This window comes from Erinaceus europaeus, chromosome 7 (genome assembly GCF_950295315.1).
Source record: "Erinaceus europaeus chromosome 7, mEriEur2.1, whole genome shotgun sequence".
NCBI classification, from domain to species: Eukaryota; Metazoa; Chordata; class Mammalia; order Eulipotyphla; family Erinaceidae; genus Erinaceus; species Erinaceus europaeus.
Genome location: NC_080168.1, coordinates 95423618 through 95440183, shown reverse-complemented (window position 1 = coordinate 95440183; position 16566 = coordinate 95423618). Strand labels below are relative to the sequence as shown.

The 16566-nt window shown below is 43.5% G+C and overlaps 1 protein-coding gene across 1 annotated transcript in view; it reads right to left on the bottom strand.

Moving 5' to 3' along the window:
- CPM (carboxypeptidase M) overlaps positions 1–16566 on the bottom strand; it is a 79413-nt gene that overhangs the window by 39478 nt on the left and 23369 nt on the right. The window contains exon 3 of the mRNA XM_060194971.1: positions 271–368. Coding sequence (XP_060050954.1) covers positions 271–368 — 98 coding nt within the window. The remainder of the gene's footprint in view (positions 1–270; positions 369–16566) is intronic.

The following is a 16566-nucleotide window of genomic DNA, read 5'->3' as shown; positions in this document are numbered from 1 at the left end:
CCCAAGAAGGACTTCAGGGACTTAACTGGAAGTTCTGAATTTGGGCATTGTTATTCTTCCAGCTTCAAATACAACAACAACAACAATTCAAGTTATCGCCATGACACAGGGTACACAGGTTCCTGAAATTCTCTCCAAAGTCCTGACAAGAAGGCCTTTCTGGATTCTTTGCTACAACCTTTACTGTTTTCTCAGCATTCACACAGAACTCAAGAGACCCAAAGAGGCAGTTTCTCTATGACACTTCATGTACCTAAACCACATACATACCTCATCTCCATGCATATTCGCCATGTATTTGAACTCTGGAATCCCAACTCTGTGTTCTCTTGGAAACCGCCCCACGACAAGAACCCACAGGTTTCTGCCTTTACAAGGAAGAAAAAGATAGAAAAATAAGTTGTCTTTAAAAATGTCAAATTACGGGAGTCAGGCTGTAGCGCAGCGGGTTAAGCGCAGGTGGCGCAAAGCACAAGGATCAGCATAAGGATTCTGGTTCGAACCCCGGCTCCCCACCTGTTGTTATAATTCGGTGGCTCCAGCTGGCCGGACTAGCTTCACGGGCGGGTAACAGAGACGCGGAGACAACGGCTGGGTAGGGAAGCTGTATTTCTTTATTCAGGAACAACGATTCATAAACTAAACCAAACTAATCACCAAATAGAACTCTGCTGTCTCTTTGCAGCGGCGCAAGCACTCTCTCCAACTCTGGAACTCAGGAACCCTCGAACTCTGGAACTCTGGCGGGGTTCCTAGGGGCGGGGCCAAGCGGCCCAAACTAACTGGACTGATCCAATTCTCTTGGCGGGGGAGAACTAGAACCCAATGTAAAGCATACAACACCCACCTGCAGGGGAGTCACTTCACAGGTGGTGAAGCAGGTCTGCAGGTGTCTATCTTTCTCTCCTCCTCTCTGTCTTCCCCTCCTCTCTCCATTTCTCTCTGTCCTATCCAACAATGACAACAACAATAATAACTACAACAATAAAACAACAAGGGCAACAAAAGGGAATAAATAAATAAAATAAATATTAAAAAAAAGTCAAATTAACTCTGGGAGAATAAGAATAGGGGATAAACAATGCTGTTACTTCTGTCACCCAAACAGTTTCACTTTCCGAGGTGACTAAAATTCGTGACTAATACTTCTGTGCTTATAATGCTCTTAGTTTAGGGTCATAGCCCTTTCAATTCAGCACAAATATTTAACTTATTCTTTTTAGAATGTCACTTTTTTTTTTTTAATTGAAGACTTTCTAGGATTTGCTTTGAGTTTCTGGAAATGATTTTGCTAGTGAACAGAATTGTGCTAACAAGCAAGGTGCTTGAGTTCATAGTATGTGGAAGTATAAAAAAGGAGCAGCAGCAGTAAGTCATGTAAGTCAGAAGGGAGATTAAAGGGCCCCCCAACCCCCAGAGCACTGCTCTTTGGTTTACGATGGCACTAAGAACTGAACTTGGGACTTTGACACCTTGGGCATAAAAGTCTTGCATAACCATTATACTATTTGTCCAGCTGCAGTATGTTTTTTAAAGTAACACACTAAACTTTGTATTCAAATGTTCATGTGATACAATACTCTTGTGTGCAGGAATTCAGCCAAGTCAACTGGGAACCACAATTCATTCTACTTGGTGCCTCACAGAGACCTTCTAAGTCTTAGAATGGCCACAGAGTGTGATTCCAGCAAGGAGGGACAGAGACAAAAGATCATTGAGGATTTGCACTGCAAAGACATTCAGTTGGCATTCTGGTTCATGTTATCTCAGGTATCCCTTGTCATCTCACTCACGGACAAGGATTTTCAACTAAATTTAACAAGTGGGAAACTAATCTTTCAAAAGGATTAAATAAACAGTTTGTGATCATAGTCAGTAAATGGTTACAACTTGAACCCTAGATACAAACCTTGGATTCTGGGCTATATGACTTCAATTCCAACATCCCTTCCACTAACTGCTCATCTCTCAAGTGGCTTGGTTTTTTTTAAATCACCGAAACAAAGAGGTCCCTTTCAGTTTTCATATGATCAGGCTCTCTGACAACAGAGTGAGAGACTGAGTATATATGACTGAAATCTATCACATACAAAATTCAATAATGTGTGACCTCAAAGCCTACTGTGGCAGTCAAGAACCCAGGAAGGAAATCCAACAGCAAGTTAGGAGTACATGTTGAGCCAGTTTCTGCAGAAGTTTTAGATCTAGTCCTTTTAACTGAGGACCCCACAGGCTGAGGGACACTCAGCTGCCATGGAGAATCCAGGTAGATATAGATAGGACCTATACATCATCTCTCATTCCTAAGTTACATATATTAAATTTTTATTATGTTTATTTATTTATTTATTGGATAGATACAGTCAGAAATCAAGAGGAAGGGGGAAACAGAGAGAGGGAGACAGAGCGACACTTGCAGCCTTACTTCACCACTAGCAAAGCTTTCCCCCTGCAGGTGGGGACTGGGGGCTTGAACCTGGGTCCTTGCACACTGTAAGTGCGTGCATTCAGCCAGCCCCATACCTATTTTCCTTACAATGTTTAGTGAAGTTTGACATGTCAGATTTAGTGACTTCAAGAATTCCCAGAAAATATCCACAAAATGCAGCTTATGATTAATGCCACCTGTTCAGTGTATAGTCCTAGAATGGATATACCCCCCCCCCCTTTATCAGAGACACAGAGGCAGAGAGTAAAAGAGACCACAGCACAATACTGAAGCTTCCTTCAATGCAGTGGTGGCCAGGCTCAAACTTAGGTGGCACATCAAAGCATTGCACTACTCAAGTGAGCTATTTTGTCATCCTTCAGTGCACAGTCCTCATTCATTCATTCATTCATAGATCCATTTATTTATTTATTTTAAATACATTTATATTGGATAGATCCAGAGAGAAATTAAGAGGGGAGGAGGAGATGTAGACAGACATCTGCAGTACTGCTTCACCACTTGTGAAGTTTCCCCCTTGCAGGTGGGGATTGGAGGCTTGAACTTGGGTCCTTGTGCACTGTAGCATGTCCAATCAACAGGTGTGCCATCACCCAGATATCCATTTATTTAACACTACTACACCAAGATATTTACTAGGGGACCAGACTGTACAGCTAAGTCACATTCTCTATGCCTCTGATCTAGTGGAGAACAACAACATACAGGGGGTGGTGAAGCAGGTCTGCAGGTGTCTCTCCCCTTCTCTATTTCCCCCTCCCCTCTCAATTTCTCTCTGTCCTATCCAATACAAATGAAAAATGGCTGCCAGAAGCAGTGGATTTGTAGTGCTGGCACCGAGCCCCATCAATAACACTGGAGACAAAGAGAGAGAGGGAGAGAGAGAGAGACAGAATAGCAACATGCAAACATAATTACACTAGGTGATGATATGTATCAACATAGATATGGTATAAGATACTGAATAGATGTGGAGTAGAGAGGAAATGGAATAACCTTTTATACATTTCCTCAGGCTGGGGAGACAGCATAATGTTTATGCAAAAAACTCATGTCTGAGGCTCCAAGACCCTAGGTTCAATCCCCAGCACCATCATCAGCCAGAGCTGAGTAATGCTCTGGTGTCTCTCTCTCCTCTCTGCCTTTCTCTGTATCTCTGTCATTAAAATAAAATATTAAAAAATATTTCCTCAATAAAACTGTTTTTAAAAAAGTACTTTTAAAAAAGTACTTTGTTGTCAACTGTAAACTATTAATTCTTCCAGTAAATTTTTTTAAAGTAATAAATCTAAAAAGGAAAAAAAAAACACCTTTAAAAAGAAGAAATGGGTGGTCTGGGAGGCGGTGCAGTGGATAAAGCATCAAACTCTCAAGCATGAGTTCCTGAGTTCAATCCCCAGCAGCACATGTACCAGAGTGATGTCTGGTTCTCTCTCTCTCTCTTCCTATCTCATTAATAAATAAATAAAATAATTAAAAAAAATAAGAAATGGTTGGATTTTTCAAGAAGGGAAATCCCAGAAAGCTTCATTGATGTAGGATTTTTCAGCTGAGTTCTAAATAGGGATCTCAAAAATTACTGTGTTTACTAAGTGGACAAGGATAGTCCACCCAATGATTTCCCACCAGTGCCACATAAATCACCAGAATTTTCTGTTCCCCAAAGCTATTGATTCCCAGATTAACTGGAAATTTAAAGTTCCAAAGTTAACGTTTCATGTGAAGCAAGGAAGAACTTATTCTGAGTGAGTTATTAAACCTTGCTCTAGAGGGGATTTTTTTTCTCTTTATTGGATAGAGATAGCCAGAAATCAAGAAGGTAGGGGAGAAAGAGAGGGGGAGAGAGAGAGACACATGCAGCACTGCTTCAGCATTTGCAAAGCTTTCCCTCTGTAGGTGGGGACCGGGGGCTCGAACCTGGTTCCTTGAGCACTGTAACATGTGCACTTAACCAGATGTGCCAACACCTGGTCCCGAGGGGATTTTTTTTTTTAAAAACTACTATTATTATTTTACCAGGGTACTGATCAGCTCTGGCTTATGGTGGTGCAGGGGACTGAATCTGGTTCTCTGGAGCCTCAAGCATGACAGTCTCTTGGCATAACCATTATGCCATTACCTTCACCTGGGAATTCTTTTTTATAGCAAATAATGTTTTTAAAGCTAGGATAGGGGGCTGGGGAGACAGCATAATGGGAATGACTTTCATCCTGAGGCTAAGAGGCCCCAGGTTCAACTCCCAGGACCACCATAACCAGGGCTGAGCAGTGCTCTGGTAAAAATAAATAAATAAATAAATAAAGCTAGGGTAGGGCTAGGGGAATAGCTTAGCCTACTAGAGTACCACCAGACATTCCTGAGGCCCCACAGGCTACAAGTTGTTCAATTCCTGGCACCACTTTGTGCCATAGCTGAGCAGAGCTCTGGTCCTCTCAAGTCACAATAAAGAAAATAAAAATTAAACTAGGACAATCATACAGTTGCATAGAATATGGACTAGTCTCCCCATAGACAAGGGAAAAAAATCAGTATTATCCCTGCATAAGATTTACCAATTATATTTATAACTGTTTCTGCAATAATTGATCTGTTTCACAAATGACAACAAAAGCCTGACTTGAAAGGGTGGTGAATCCAACAGTCTTTGGTTTAAGGAGAGAAATCAAACTAGTAAGACCAAAGAGAATAAGTACTCTGGCAGGTAACTCAATCTCAATGTCAGCAGGAATGACCCCTAAGTGAACTGCAAGATGAGACTTACCTTGAATAACCTCAGTGTCACACAGTCTGAGAAAGAAAACCAGCCAATAAACCTGGGTAATAGTCACAAAATGCTTCTGGAATGACAAGCCTCCTGGAGGGTTTTAACCACCTCCACCAACAAAAACTAGCCATCTCTGGCTGAGACCAGAGTAAAAGTATAAAGCACAAGCTGTTTACTTTTCACAGCCTGATAGCCAAGGTAAGGGTGATTATTGAAACGACTTTTTTTTTTTCCCTATCAAGTTTGGGAAGGCCAACTTGATTTCCAAAAATTCTTGAGAGTGTCAGTTGTGCTGAAGAATCTGATATTCTCAGCTTCTTTCTCTTTACTACAATGTAGACTAAATCCGGACAGAAAGATCTCAGCATCGTAATCAGGAACCCACTTGGGGTTCGGCAGACAATCCAGGGATGTGACATGGATGCATTTCTGTCCTTTCCTCTCCTTCTCATAAGAAAGGATGGGAAAAGGAAAAAAAGAAAAAAAAAGAAAAAAGAAAAAGAAAGAAAGATTGAACCAGGTACATAATATGAAGCACAAGGATCCCAGTTCAACCCCCCAACCCCCACCCCCGGCCCTGGTTCCCCATCTGGGGGGGGGGGCGTCTCTTCACAAGTGGTGAAGCAGGTCTGCAGGTGTCTGTCTTTCTTTCCCCCTATCTTCTCCTTCCCTCTCAATTTCTCTCTGTCCTATCCAATAGAACAGGAAAAAATGGCCATCAGGAGCAGTGGATTTGTAATGCCAGTACCAAGCACCCCCCCCCCCATAAATCTAGAGGCAAAAAAAAAAAAAGGATCAAGGAGGTCACCCAGCAGTACTGTGCATGTGTGAGGCCCTGGGTTCATTCTCAGGCCCTACATTAAAAAATAGTGCAAAGGCCAGGGTGCTGGGCTTGCAAGCATGTGGTCCCAAGTTTGATTCCTAGCATTGTGTGTGCTCTAGTTCTTGCTTGTAAATAAATAAACAAATCTTTAAAACAAGCACTGCCATATAACCAGTCTAGCATTTGATGTGCTTTTATGTAAATCACAGCAAGTTGATTCAGGGCTGGGCAGTGGCACACCAGGGTAAGCACCTATGTTACCATCCATGCACAAGGACCCGGGTTCAAACCCACTGGATTCCACCTGCAGGGAGCAAGCTTCATGAGTAGTGTCTTTCTTTCTTTGTCTCTTATCTCCCCTCCCCTCTCAATTTCTGTTTTATCAAATAAAAAGGAAAAAAAGGGGAGGTGTTGGGTAGATAGCATAATGGTTATCAAAGAGAGTCTCATGCCTGAGGCTACGAAGTTCCAGGTTCAATCCCCTAACCCACCATAAATAAACCAGAGGTACTTAGTGCTCTGGTTAAAAACAACAACAACAAAACACCTGAGTGCTGGATTTGTAGTGTAAGTACTGAGCCCTGGCAGTAAAATACAGCCTCAATGAATTTATAATGCAAAAAAAAATTCATCATGTGAGAGAAATACAAATGCAAAATTATATAACAACCATACAGAATAGACTGGTTAGAAAAAAATATTTTATTTTAGTGAAAGAAAGAGCACATGCAGACGATTGTTCACCCTTAGCTTATGGTGGTGCTGAAGACTGAGATCTTGGAGCCTTAGGCATGGAAGTCTTTTTGTATAACCATTATGCTATCTCCCTAGTCCCAGTGGCAGGCAGTAGTATTACCTTTCCACACAGATCAAAGTCTTAGGCAACCTCCTACATGGTTTTCAAAGTGTGGTCCAGGACCAGCAAAATTGGTGTGGCCCAAGAACTTATTAGAGAAGCACATTTCTCAGGTTTCAACTCAAATGTGCTGAGTCAAACACTGAGGCTGAGGGGCAGCAGCCTGTGTTTTAATGAGCTCTCTTGGGCATGCTAGTGTTTTAAAACTGTTATAATAAGAAACAGTACCAGGTAGTCTAGTGAGAGTCAGCCCTGTTCTTTTTTTTTTTTTTTTTTTTCACCAGAGCACTGTTCAGCTCTAGCTTATGGTGATGTGGGGGATTGAACCTGGGACTTCAAAGATGTAGGTATGAGAGTTTCTTTGTATAACCATTATGCTATCTTTCCCACCTCAGCTCTGTTCCTTTTTTTTTTTTTCTCTCCTTTTGTAGCCTTTGTTGCTTTATTGTTGTTGTAGTTATTATTGTGGTGCATCCCGTGAGTACCCATTCATTGGGGAAACTGACGATCCTTCCTAGCCGACTGAATCCACATGGATCCCAGTCACTTTCAAAGCCAGCAACAAGCAGCTCTTTGGCAAACGCTAGAAGAAGATTGTTGTTATTGATGCCGTCGTTGTTGGATAGGACAGAGAGAAATGGAGAGAGGAGGGGAAGGCAGAGAGGGGTAGAGAAAGAAAGACACCTGCAGACTTGCTTCACCACCTGTGAAGTGACTACCCTGAAGGTGGGGAGCCGGGGTCTCCAACCCGGATCCTTAGCGGGTCATTGAGTTTGGCGCCAAGTGCACTTAACCCACTGCACTACTGCCCAAACATATATCCCCCCCCTTCAGCTCTGTTCTTTTTTTTTTTTTCCCTCCAGGGTAATGCTCCTGGAGGGCATTTTTTCCCCCTTTTGTTGCCCTTGTTGTTGTAGCCTCGTTGTGGTTATTATTATTGCCATTGTTGACGCTATTCGTTGTTGGATAGGACAGAGAGAAATGGAGAGAGGAGGGGAAGACAGAGAGGGGGAGAGAAAGACACCTGCAGACCTGCTTCACCGCCTGTGAAGTGACTCCCCTGAAGGTGGGGAGCCGGGGGCTCCAACCGGTATCCTTACGCTGGTCCTTGCGCTTTGCGCCACATGCGCTTAACCCACTGCGCCACCGTCCAACCCCCCAGCTCTGTTCTTAACCACTATACCACACGGCTCTAGTCACCTGGGAGATGGAAAATAGATAAAGAAACCAAAGTTTACTTTGTACTATTTCTGGGGTTGAGATATTTTCTTGCACACCCCCGACCCCTGCTCTGGGAGAACTAGAACTGGGAGGAGGAGGTGAGAGAGAATTATGAGCATCCTTTGAGAAGTTAAAGCTGTTGTTTGCTCCCTTTGGAATGCAAGTTTAAAAGTGGTTTGTAAATGAGTGCCTCAGACCCCAAACTGCTGTTTACTTAAGACCTTCAAGCAAGTCTCAGTGATTTTGCCTCAAAGTTGTGAAGTCTTAAGTGGCTGTACCTTGAGATCTGGCTGCTAAATGTTTTCCCTGTAGTGAGCTTGACTACTAGTTGACAGAGGCTAGTCTATATCAAAGTAGTGTGGTGGCTGGAGTAGCAAGAGAAGAGAGGGACAAACCTGGTCTCTGGGACATAAAACTCATGCACCACTGTTTACTCGGCTGAGGCCTTCTGTCTGTTTCCGTACTTGCAAAGGCGAGAACCCACACTTAGATGTCTCGATTCTATAGTCAGCCACACAGTCCCTAGGGATGCTAAACTGCTATTTCCTGTGTAGTGAACTGAACATTCCTGAACAGAGGGACTTGTCAAGAAGGGACCCAGGGGCTCAGAAAGGAATCTGAGGCTACTGTGAAAAGGGCCTGAAAAGGGCTCAGCCTCAAAGAAAACATGGGCTCTATCTTTTGCCTGGAGGGTATTTCTATTATTTATTTATTTTTAATTTTTTATGTTTATTTATTTATTTTCCCTTTTTTGTTGCCCTTGTTGGTTTTCATTGTTTTGTAGTTGTTATTGATGTCGTTGTTATTGGATAGGACAGAGAGGAATGGAGATAGGAAGGGAAGACAGAGATGGGGAGAGAAAGACAGACACCTGCAGACCTGCTTCACCACCTATGAAGCGCCCTCCCCCCCAACCCCCGCATGTGGGGAGCTGGGGGCTTGAACTGGAATCCTTACACTGGTCCTTGGGCTTTGCGCCACATGCGCTTAACCCGCTGCGCTACTGACTGATTCCCTCATTTCTTTATTATCTTCAGTGTCCTGGTCTGAGTTTTTCAGGTAGAAAGGAGAGACAGAGACAGAGAAGGAGAAAGGAAAAGACATGAGCGAGGGTAGATAGCATAATGGTTAAGCAGAGAGACTCTCAAGCCTGAGGCTCCCAAGTCCCAGGTTCAATCCCCTGAACCACCATAAACCAGAGCTGAGCACTGTGCTCCTTTAAAGAGAGAGCAGAAGAGAGACTACCGCACCTAGGCTCAAAACTGGGCAGTGTGTGTGGCCACAAAGATGCACATCCAGGTGAGCTATCTTGCTGGCTTAGGGGGGAGCTGATTCTAAATCCTACTTGTGGTTTGACATATCTGTGACTTGATTTAATTTAGTAGCAATTGGAGTGGGGGTGAGGTCACAAGAAGCATCTATGTCCTGTCTGTACACAGGTTTTAACTTCTGCTGCACTAGAGTTTCCCACTGCAGAGATCTGGGGTATCTGCTGTGCGGGTGTGATCTGGGTTCTAGAGGTCTGTGGGACTTCTGCACAGGGGAGAGAGACAAGTCTTTATGATTGGAATCCAGAATCCTCTCTCATTCAGACTAAAAATTACCCTCATGGGTGGGCTCTGACAAGGATCCAGTTTTCCAGGTCAATTCCAGAGAATATACGCTTCTTGGAGCATCTCCATAAAAGAATACCAAAACCAGGAGTAGCACAGTGGGTTAAGCGCACGTGGTGCAAAGCGCAAGGACCGGAGTAATAATCTCCGTTTGAGCCCCTGGCTCTCCCACCAGCAGGGGAGTTGCTTCATGAGCGGTGAAGCAGGTCTGCAGGTGTCTGTCTTTCTCTCCCCATCTCTGTCTTCCCCTCCTCTCTCCATTTCTCTCTGTCCTATCCAACAACAATGACATCAATAATAACAGCAATAATAAATACAACAATAAAACAATGGCAACAAAAGGGAATAAATAAATACATATTAAAAAAAAAGAATACCAAAACCAGAACCACATACCTGTTTGTTTATGTTTGTTTGTTTTAAGGAAAGAGTGAAAGAGACCATAGAACTGAAGCTTCCTTCAGTGTGGTGATGGTAAAGCAATGGGCTCTTTAGTGCATGGTCTAGGCATCTGGTTTTGAGTTAGATTTTTCTTTTTTATTATTATTAAATTTTTAAAAATATTTATTTATTTATTTTCTCTTTTGTTGCCCTTGTTTTTTTTACTGTTGTTGTAGTTACTATTGTTGTTGTTATTGATGTCATTGTTGTTGGATAGGACAGAGAGAAATGGAAAGAGGAAGGGAAGACAGAGAGAAGGAGAGAAAGATAGACACCTGCAGACCTGCTTCACCACCTGTGAAGGAACTCCCCTGCAGGTGGGGAGCTGGGGGGGCTCGAACCAAACTGGGATCCTCACAGGGGTCCTTGAGCCTTGTGCCACATGCACTTAACCCGCTGTGCTACCACCTGAGTTAGATTTTTCCTGAGTTAGATTTTTCTAATGCTATGGGAAGATGGATTTTCATTTGCTTACACATTTCTCCCAATGATGCTAATGTTTTGAAACGGTTCCCAGGAAATGTAAGGTTCCACATTAGCGGGGAGGTTTGGGAGACTGTTTTGAAGCACAGCTTCATCAATTGTTAAGTTTTCCTCCTGCAGGCAGGGATCAGATGCACCATAGCCTGACCCTCTCTTTCCTTTCCTTTCTTTTTTTTTTTTTTCCTTTTTTTCTTCCTTCCTTCCCTCCTTCTTTTCTTTCATTTCCAATTCTGCTATCACTTTATTGAGAAAATGTTGATTTATAGGATTTTTGTTGTCACAAGGATATAGTTCCATAATTCCCCAAGACAGGTAGATGTCAATACATTTCACCCTCAACCAAACCATCATCTTATTCTCCTATAGGGACTTAGAGTCCCAACTGTCCTTCAGTCCTTCTCTGTGGGGTTTTAATTTTTAAATAAAGAATTCTGATGGTTCAGGGCTATTTCCTTTTTCAACAGGAAGGAAAGGAAGACTACGGAAATGAAGTGAACTGGAATAAACTTCCTTTTCTCTTTTTTTTTCAAGACTATTAGACTCCCAAAGAAGCAAAGTGACTTCTTGTCTCATTGGTTACCCATTACTCACCAAAACAAGATTGTAGGAAATTCCTCTGCCTTCCTTCTTCATAACCTTTCCTTCCCTATTTCTCCCACTCAATTCTCAGATGAGGTGGTGAACCCATGTTCCCTCCCTCTAAAATTTTTAATTTTTTTGTTAAAGTTTATGATTATTTTATCTTTATTTATTTATTGGTTAGAGACAACCAGAAATCAAGAGGGAAGGGGGAGACAGAGAAGGAGAGACAGAGAGACACCTGCAACACTGCTTCACCACACAAAAAGCTTTTCCTCTGTAGGTGGGAATCTGGGGCTCAAACCTGGGTTCTTGAGCAGTGTAATATGTGTACCCAATCAGGTGCGCCACCACTCAGCCCCATACAATTTTTAATTGTTAGACTATCAATTGTAAGAATAAAAAAGACAGTTTGAAAGATTAATTCTCAGGGAGTCTGCGCTGGCTGTAGCGCAGCGGGTTAAGCGGAGGTGGCGCAAAGCACAAGGACCGGCATAAGGATCCCGGTTCGAACCCCGGCTCCCCACCTGCAGAGGAGTCGCTTCACAGGCGGTGAAGCAGGTCTGCAGGTATCTATCTTTCTCTCCTCCTCTCTGTCTTCCCCTACTCTCTCCATTTCTCTCTGTCCTATCCAACAACGACAACAACAATAATAACTACAACAATAAAACAACAAGGGCAACAAAAGGGAATAAATAAATAAAATAAATATTTTTTAAAAAAAGAAAGATTAATTCTCATATCTCAGCCATCATAAGTTAGCCACTGTCCCTTCCTCTTGTCCTTTTTCTTTCTGAAGAGATAGGAAACTTGTTTTTAAATCCCCAAAGTGAAAGTCTCAAGGGACTTCATTCTATAAAAAGCTAAGAACTTCCCTTTTTGATCCCTTAGGAGAAAGACTGCCTTTTCTTTTTCTTTTTTTGAAGACAGTACTACCTTCTAGTACAAACAACTACTAGAAGATTTTTTTTTTTAATTTTTTAAGAAAGGATTAATGAACAAAACCATAGGGTAGGAGGGGTACAACTCCACACAATTCCCACCGCCCAATCTCCATATCCCACACCCTCCCCCGATAGCTTTCCCATTCTCTAGCCCTCTGGGAGCATGGACCCAGGGTCATTGAGGGTTGCAGAAGGTAGAAGGTCTGGCTTCTGTAATTGCTTCCCCGCTGAACATGGGCGTTGACTGGTCGGTCCATACTCCCAGTCTGCCTCTCTCTTTCCCTAGTAAGGTGTGTCTCTGGGGAAGCTGAGCTCCAGGACACATTGGTGGGGTTACTAGAAGATTTAAAAAATATATATATTTTAATTTATTTATTATTGCATAGAGAAATTGAGATGAAAGGGGAGAAAAAGAACGCTTTCCCCCCACAGGTGGGGACCAGGGCCTTGAACCTGGGTCCTTGTGCACTGTAATGTGAGCGCTTAACTCAGTGTGCCACCACCTGTCCCCCTTGAAGATATTTTTGAAAATGCATTAATTACAGCTAGCCATTTTATATTTATTGCCCATCTTAGGTTTTTCTTTCAAGGTTTGTCAGTATTATTTTGGTTCAGTTCTGATGTTTTGGTTCTTTCTCCTACATTGGCACTTTTATTTATTTCTTTTTTTGCCTCTAGGGTTATCTCTGGGGCTCAGTGCTGGCTCTAAAAATTTATTCCTCCTGATGGCCATGTTTTTCCATGTTATTGGATAGGACAGAGAGAAATTGAGAGAGGAGGGAAAGATCGAGGAGAGAGAAAGATAAGACACTTGAAGACCTGCTTCACTGTTTCTGAAGGGACTCCCCTGCTGGTGGGGAGCTGGGGCTCAAACTAGGATCCTTGCATGGGTCCTTGTGCTTCATACTATGTGTTCTTAACTTGGCGTGCCACTGCCCAGCACCCAGCATTTTGATTTCTCATGAGTCCCTGTAGATGTTACACAGCTGTAATATATGATGAGGCTTCTTCTTCTTCTAGCGTTTGCCCTTCTTCCATAGCCAGTCAACAGCGTCAGGTTGAGCCTGATGTAAAGTTTCGAGACCTCCTTTGAATCTGGAGAGGTGGCAGTCGTTGACTATGTGGGTCATAGTCTGTCTGTAGCCGCAGGGGCAGTTCGGGTCGTCTCTGGCTCCCCAGCGATGGAACATAGCTGCGCACCGGCCATGGCCTGTTCGATAGCGATTGAAGAGGGCCCAATCATAACGTGCTAGGTCAAAGCCGGGTTGACGCTTGCAGGGGTCTGTGATGAGGTGTTTGTTCTTTACCTCAGCTGACTGTATTTGAGACTCTCAAAATAGCATCTGGATTTTTTTCCCCAGCACCATTCCAGTAGCACATTATATAATGGTAATCTGTTCAGGTTATGGATGAAACTGTAATCTCCAGCTCTGCCCCAGCGAGCCACGTGATATTGTGCAGGCTGCTCGGATCTCTGTGTTATGGGGTCAATGTGCCCACACTGCTTGAGGTTGCTATCTCACTTTACCTTTACAAACTGTACAAACAGAGCCAGGAGGGGAAGATAATACTATGATTTCTTCCTGTTCTCCATGGATAGATGACCTTACCAATGTACCCTAGAACCTCACCTTTCCGGAGCCATATCTCACTAGGGAAAGATAGAAACAGGCTGGGAGTATGGACCAACCTGCCAATGTCCATATCTGGCAGAGAAGCAGTTACAGATGCCAGACCTTTCACCTTCTGCACCCCAAAAAAGAATTTTGGTCTATACTCCCAGACCTCTCCTCTCAGAGGAGGAATGTAGGGATAACCAAAGGGTTCTGAACTCCAATTCCATCAGGAGCAGGAGAGAGAAGAGGAAAAAAGGGAAGACATTTGGTAGTGTGGGGTATTGAACCTGGGACTTCAGAGTCTCAGGCATGAGAGTCTATTTTTTTTTTTTTTTTTCCTCCTCCAGGGTTATTGCTGGGCTCGGTGCCTGCACCATGAATCCACCGCTCCTGGAGGCCATTTTTCCCCCTTTTTGTTGCCCTAGTTGTTGCAGCCTCGTTGCGGTTATTATTGCCGTTGTTGACGTTGCTTTTGTTGTTGGATAGGACAGAGAGAAATGGAGAGAGGAGGGGAAGACAGAGAGGAGGAGAGAAAGACAGACACCTGCAGACCTGCTTCACCGCCTGTGAAGCGACTCCCCTGCAGGTGGGGAGCCGGGGGCTCGAACCGGGATCCTTACGCCGGTCTCTGTGCTTTATGAGTCTATTTGCATAATCATTATGCTATCCACCCTTTCACCCCACCCCCACCCATGCCTAGTTCTTTCTCTCTGTCATGAATAAATAAATAAAATCTTAGAGAGAGAGAGAAAGGTGGTGTTGAGGGGGGCAGGCTGGGGCTATTGGAAAGGAGTGTGTGTGGGCTTGGGAGATAATGGTAAATCAGTTTTCATGTCTGAACCTGAATTTCCAGGTTCAATTCCCAGCACCACCATATACCAGAACACAGCCTAGGAAGAAGTTCTATTTAAATTTTTTTAATTATGTATTTATTTTCTCTTTTGTTGTCCTTGTTGTTTTTTATTGTTGTAGTTACTATTGTTGTTGTTATTGATGTCGTCATTGTTAGATAGGACAGAGAGAAATGGAGAGAGGAGGGGAAGACAGAGAGGGGGAGAGAAAGATAGACACCTACAGACCTGCTTCACCGCCTGTGAAGGAACTCCCCTGCAGGTGGGGAGCCGGGGCCTCGAACTGGGATCCTTACGACGGTCCTTGCGCTTCGCACCACATGTGCTTAACCTGCTGCATTACCGCCTGACTCCTGGTGGATATTAGTAGCATTATTATTATTATTATTATTTTACTGTGTTTTTGCAATTGACTGATTCAAACAGTCTTTCCTATGTTGGGGATGATAGTTTTAACAATACTAACTCATATCCATAGCTGCAGCTTTTCATAAGGGCATAGATTCACTATGTGTAAAATAACAACACTGAATATTAAGGCTTTGAAGTGCCTGCCAGGAAACCCAAGACTAAGCGGGTCAAACCACTGACACTGCATTTTGAGGTCAGAAACTCTATCTCCAATAGTTCATCTTCAAACTATAATAAGCTTGCAGCTCCTACCTTCAAACGTGGGTTGAGAAATGCCTATTTGTGAAGCATGAAGAAATGCAGCTGTTAGAGCTATTAGCAAGTCTCATCCATTAAAGCACAGCTTATCTTAATCTTTATTATTATATATATTTAAGTAGCAACTTAATCCCTGCCTATTGTGCAAAGGATACCAGGCAGCTTGGTCACATAGCACAGTGCTCACCAGCAAACTGTTCTGGAGAGTGGGTGGGCCAGGCACCATGTCCAAAGGCCTGGTGTGGACCTCATGTGTGTGAATGATGCAAATAGAGCTAGGCCTCCTGAAAGCCATGCATTTCCCCATGGTTTGTGATGCAGACACTAGTTAAGAAATCAGAGCCCAGGAGTTGGGCAGTAGCACAGCGGGTTAAGCGCACAAGGATCGCGGTTTGAGCCCCCGGCTCCCCACCTGCAGGGGAATCACTTCACAGGCGGTGAAGCAGGTCTGTAGGTGTCTATCTTTCTCTCCCCCTCTCTGTCTTCCCCTCCTCTCTCCATTTCTCTCTGTCCTATCTCACAACGACGACATCAATAACAACTACAACAACAATGAACAAATAACAAGGGCAACAAAAGGGAAAATAAACAAATATTAAAAAAAAAAAAGTCAGAGCCCGTCCTCTGGGAGGTGGTGCAGTAGATAAAAGCATTGGACTCTCAAGCATGAGGTCCTGAGTTCAATCCCCAGCAGCACATGTACCAGAGTCAAGTCTGGTTCCTTTTCTCTCTCCTCCTATCTTTCTCATTAATAAATAAATAAAATCTTCAAAAAAAGAGAAGTCAGAGCTCCACTTAGTGATGGCCTTTTCAATCAATACCAGGCCACCCCATCACCTGGGACCCTAGTCATGGAATCCTTGGATTACCACATAGATAATAGGGGCCTGGACCTCTGGTAAATCCATTTCTCTGCCATCACTGGCCTCTTCCATCAGAAACATCATCAAAAGCCCTCTTATGGGCCTCTCCACGACCTTGCCCTCACTGTAGAGCACCAATGGTAGGAACTGCCCCACTCTCCAAAGGGAGGCTGGGTCAATCTGCTATGCCACTCGAGGAAGACTGGTCGTGAAATGAGTACAGACTAGAATGTTTCTAGCTGTGACTGTGAACTGTGAACTCAGTCTGACAGGGACTCAGGTTACACAGGATCCTTTGCTAAATATGATTATTCACCAGAGTACTGTTCAACTCTGGCTTATGGTGGTGCTGAAGACTGAACCTAGAAACTCAGATCTACAGGCAGGAAAGTCA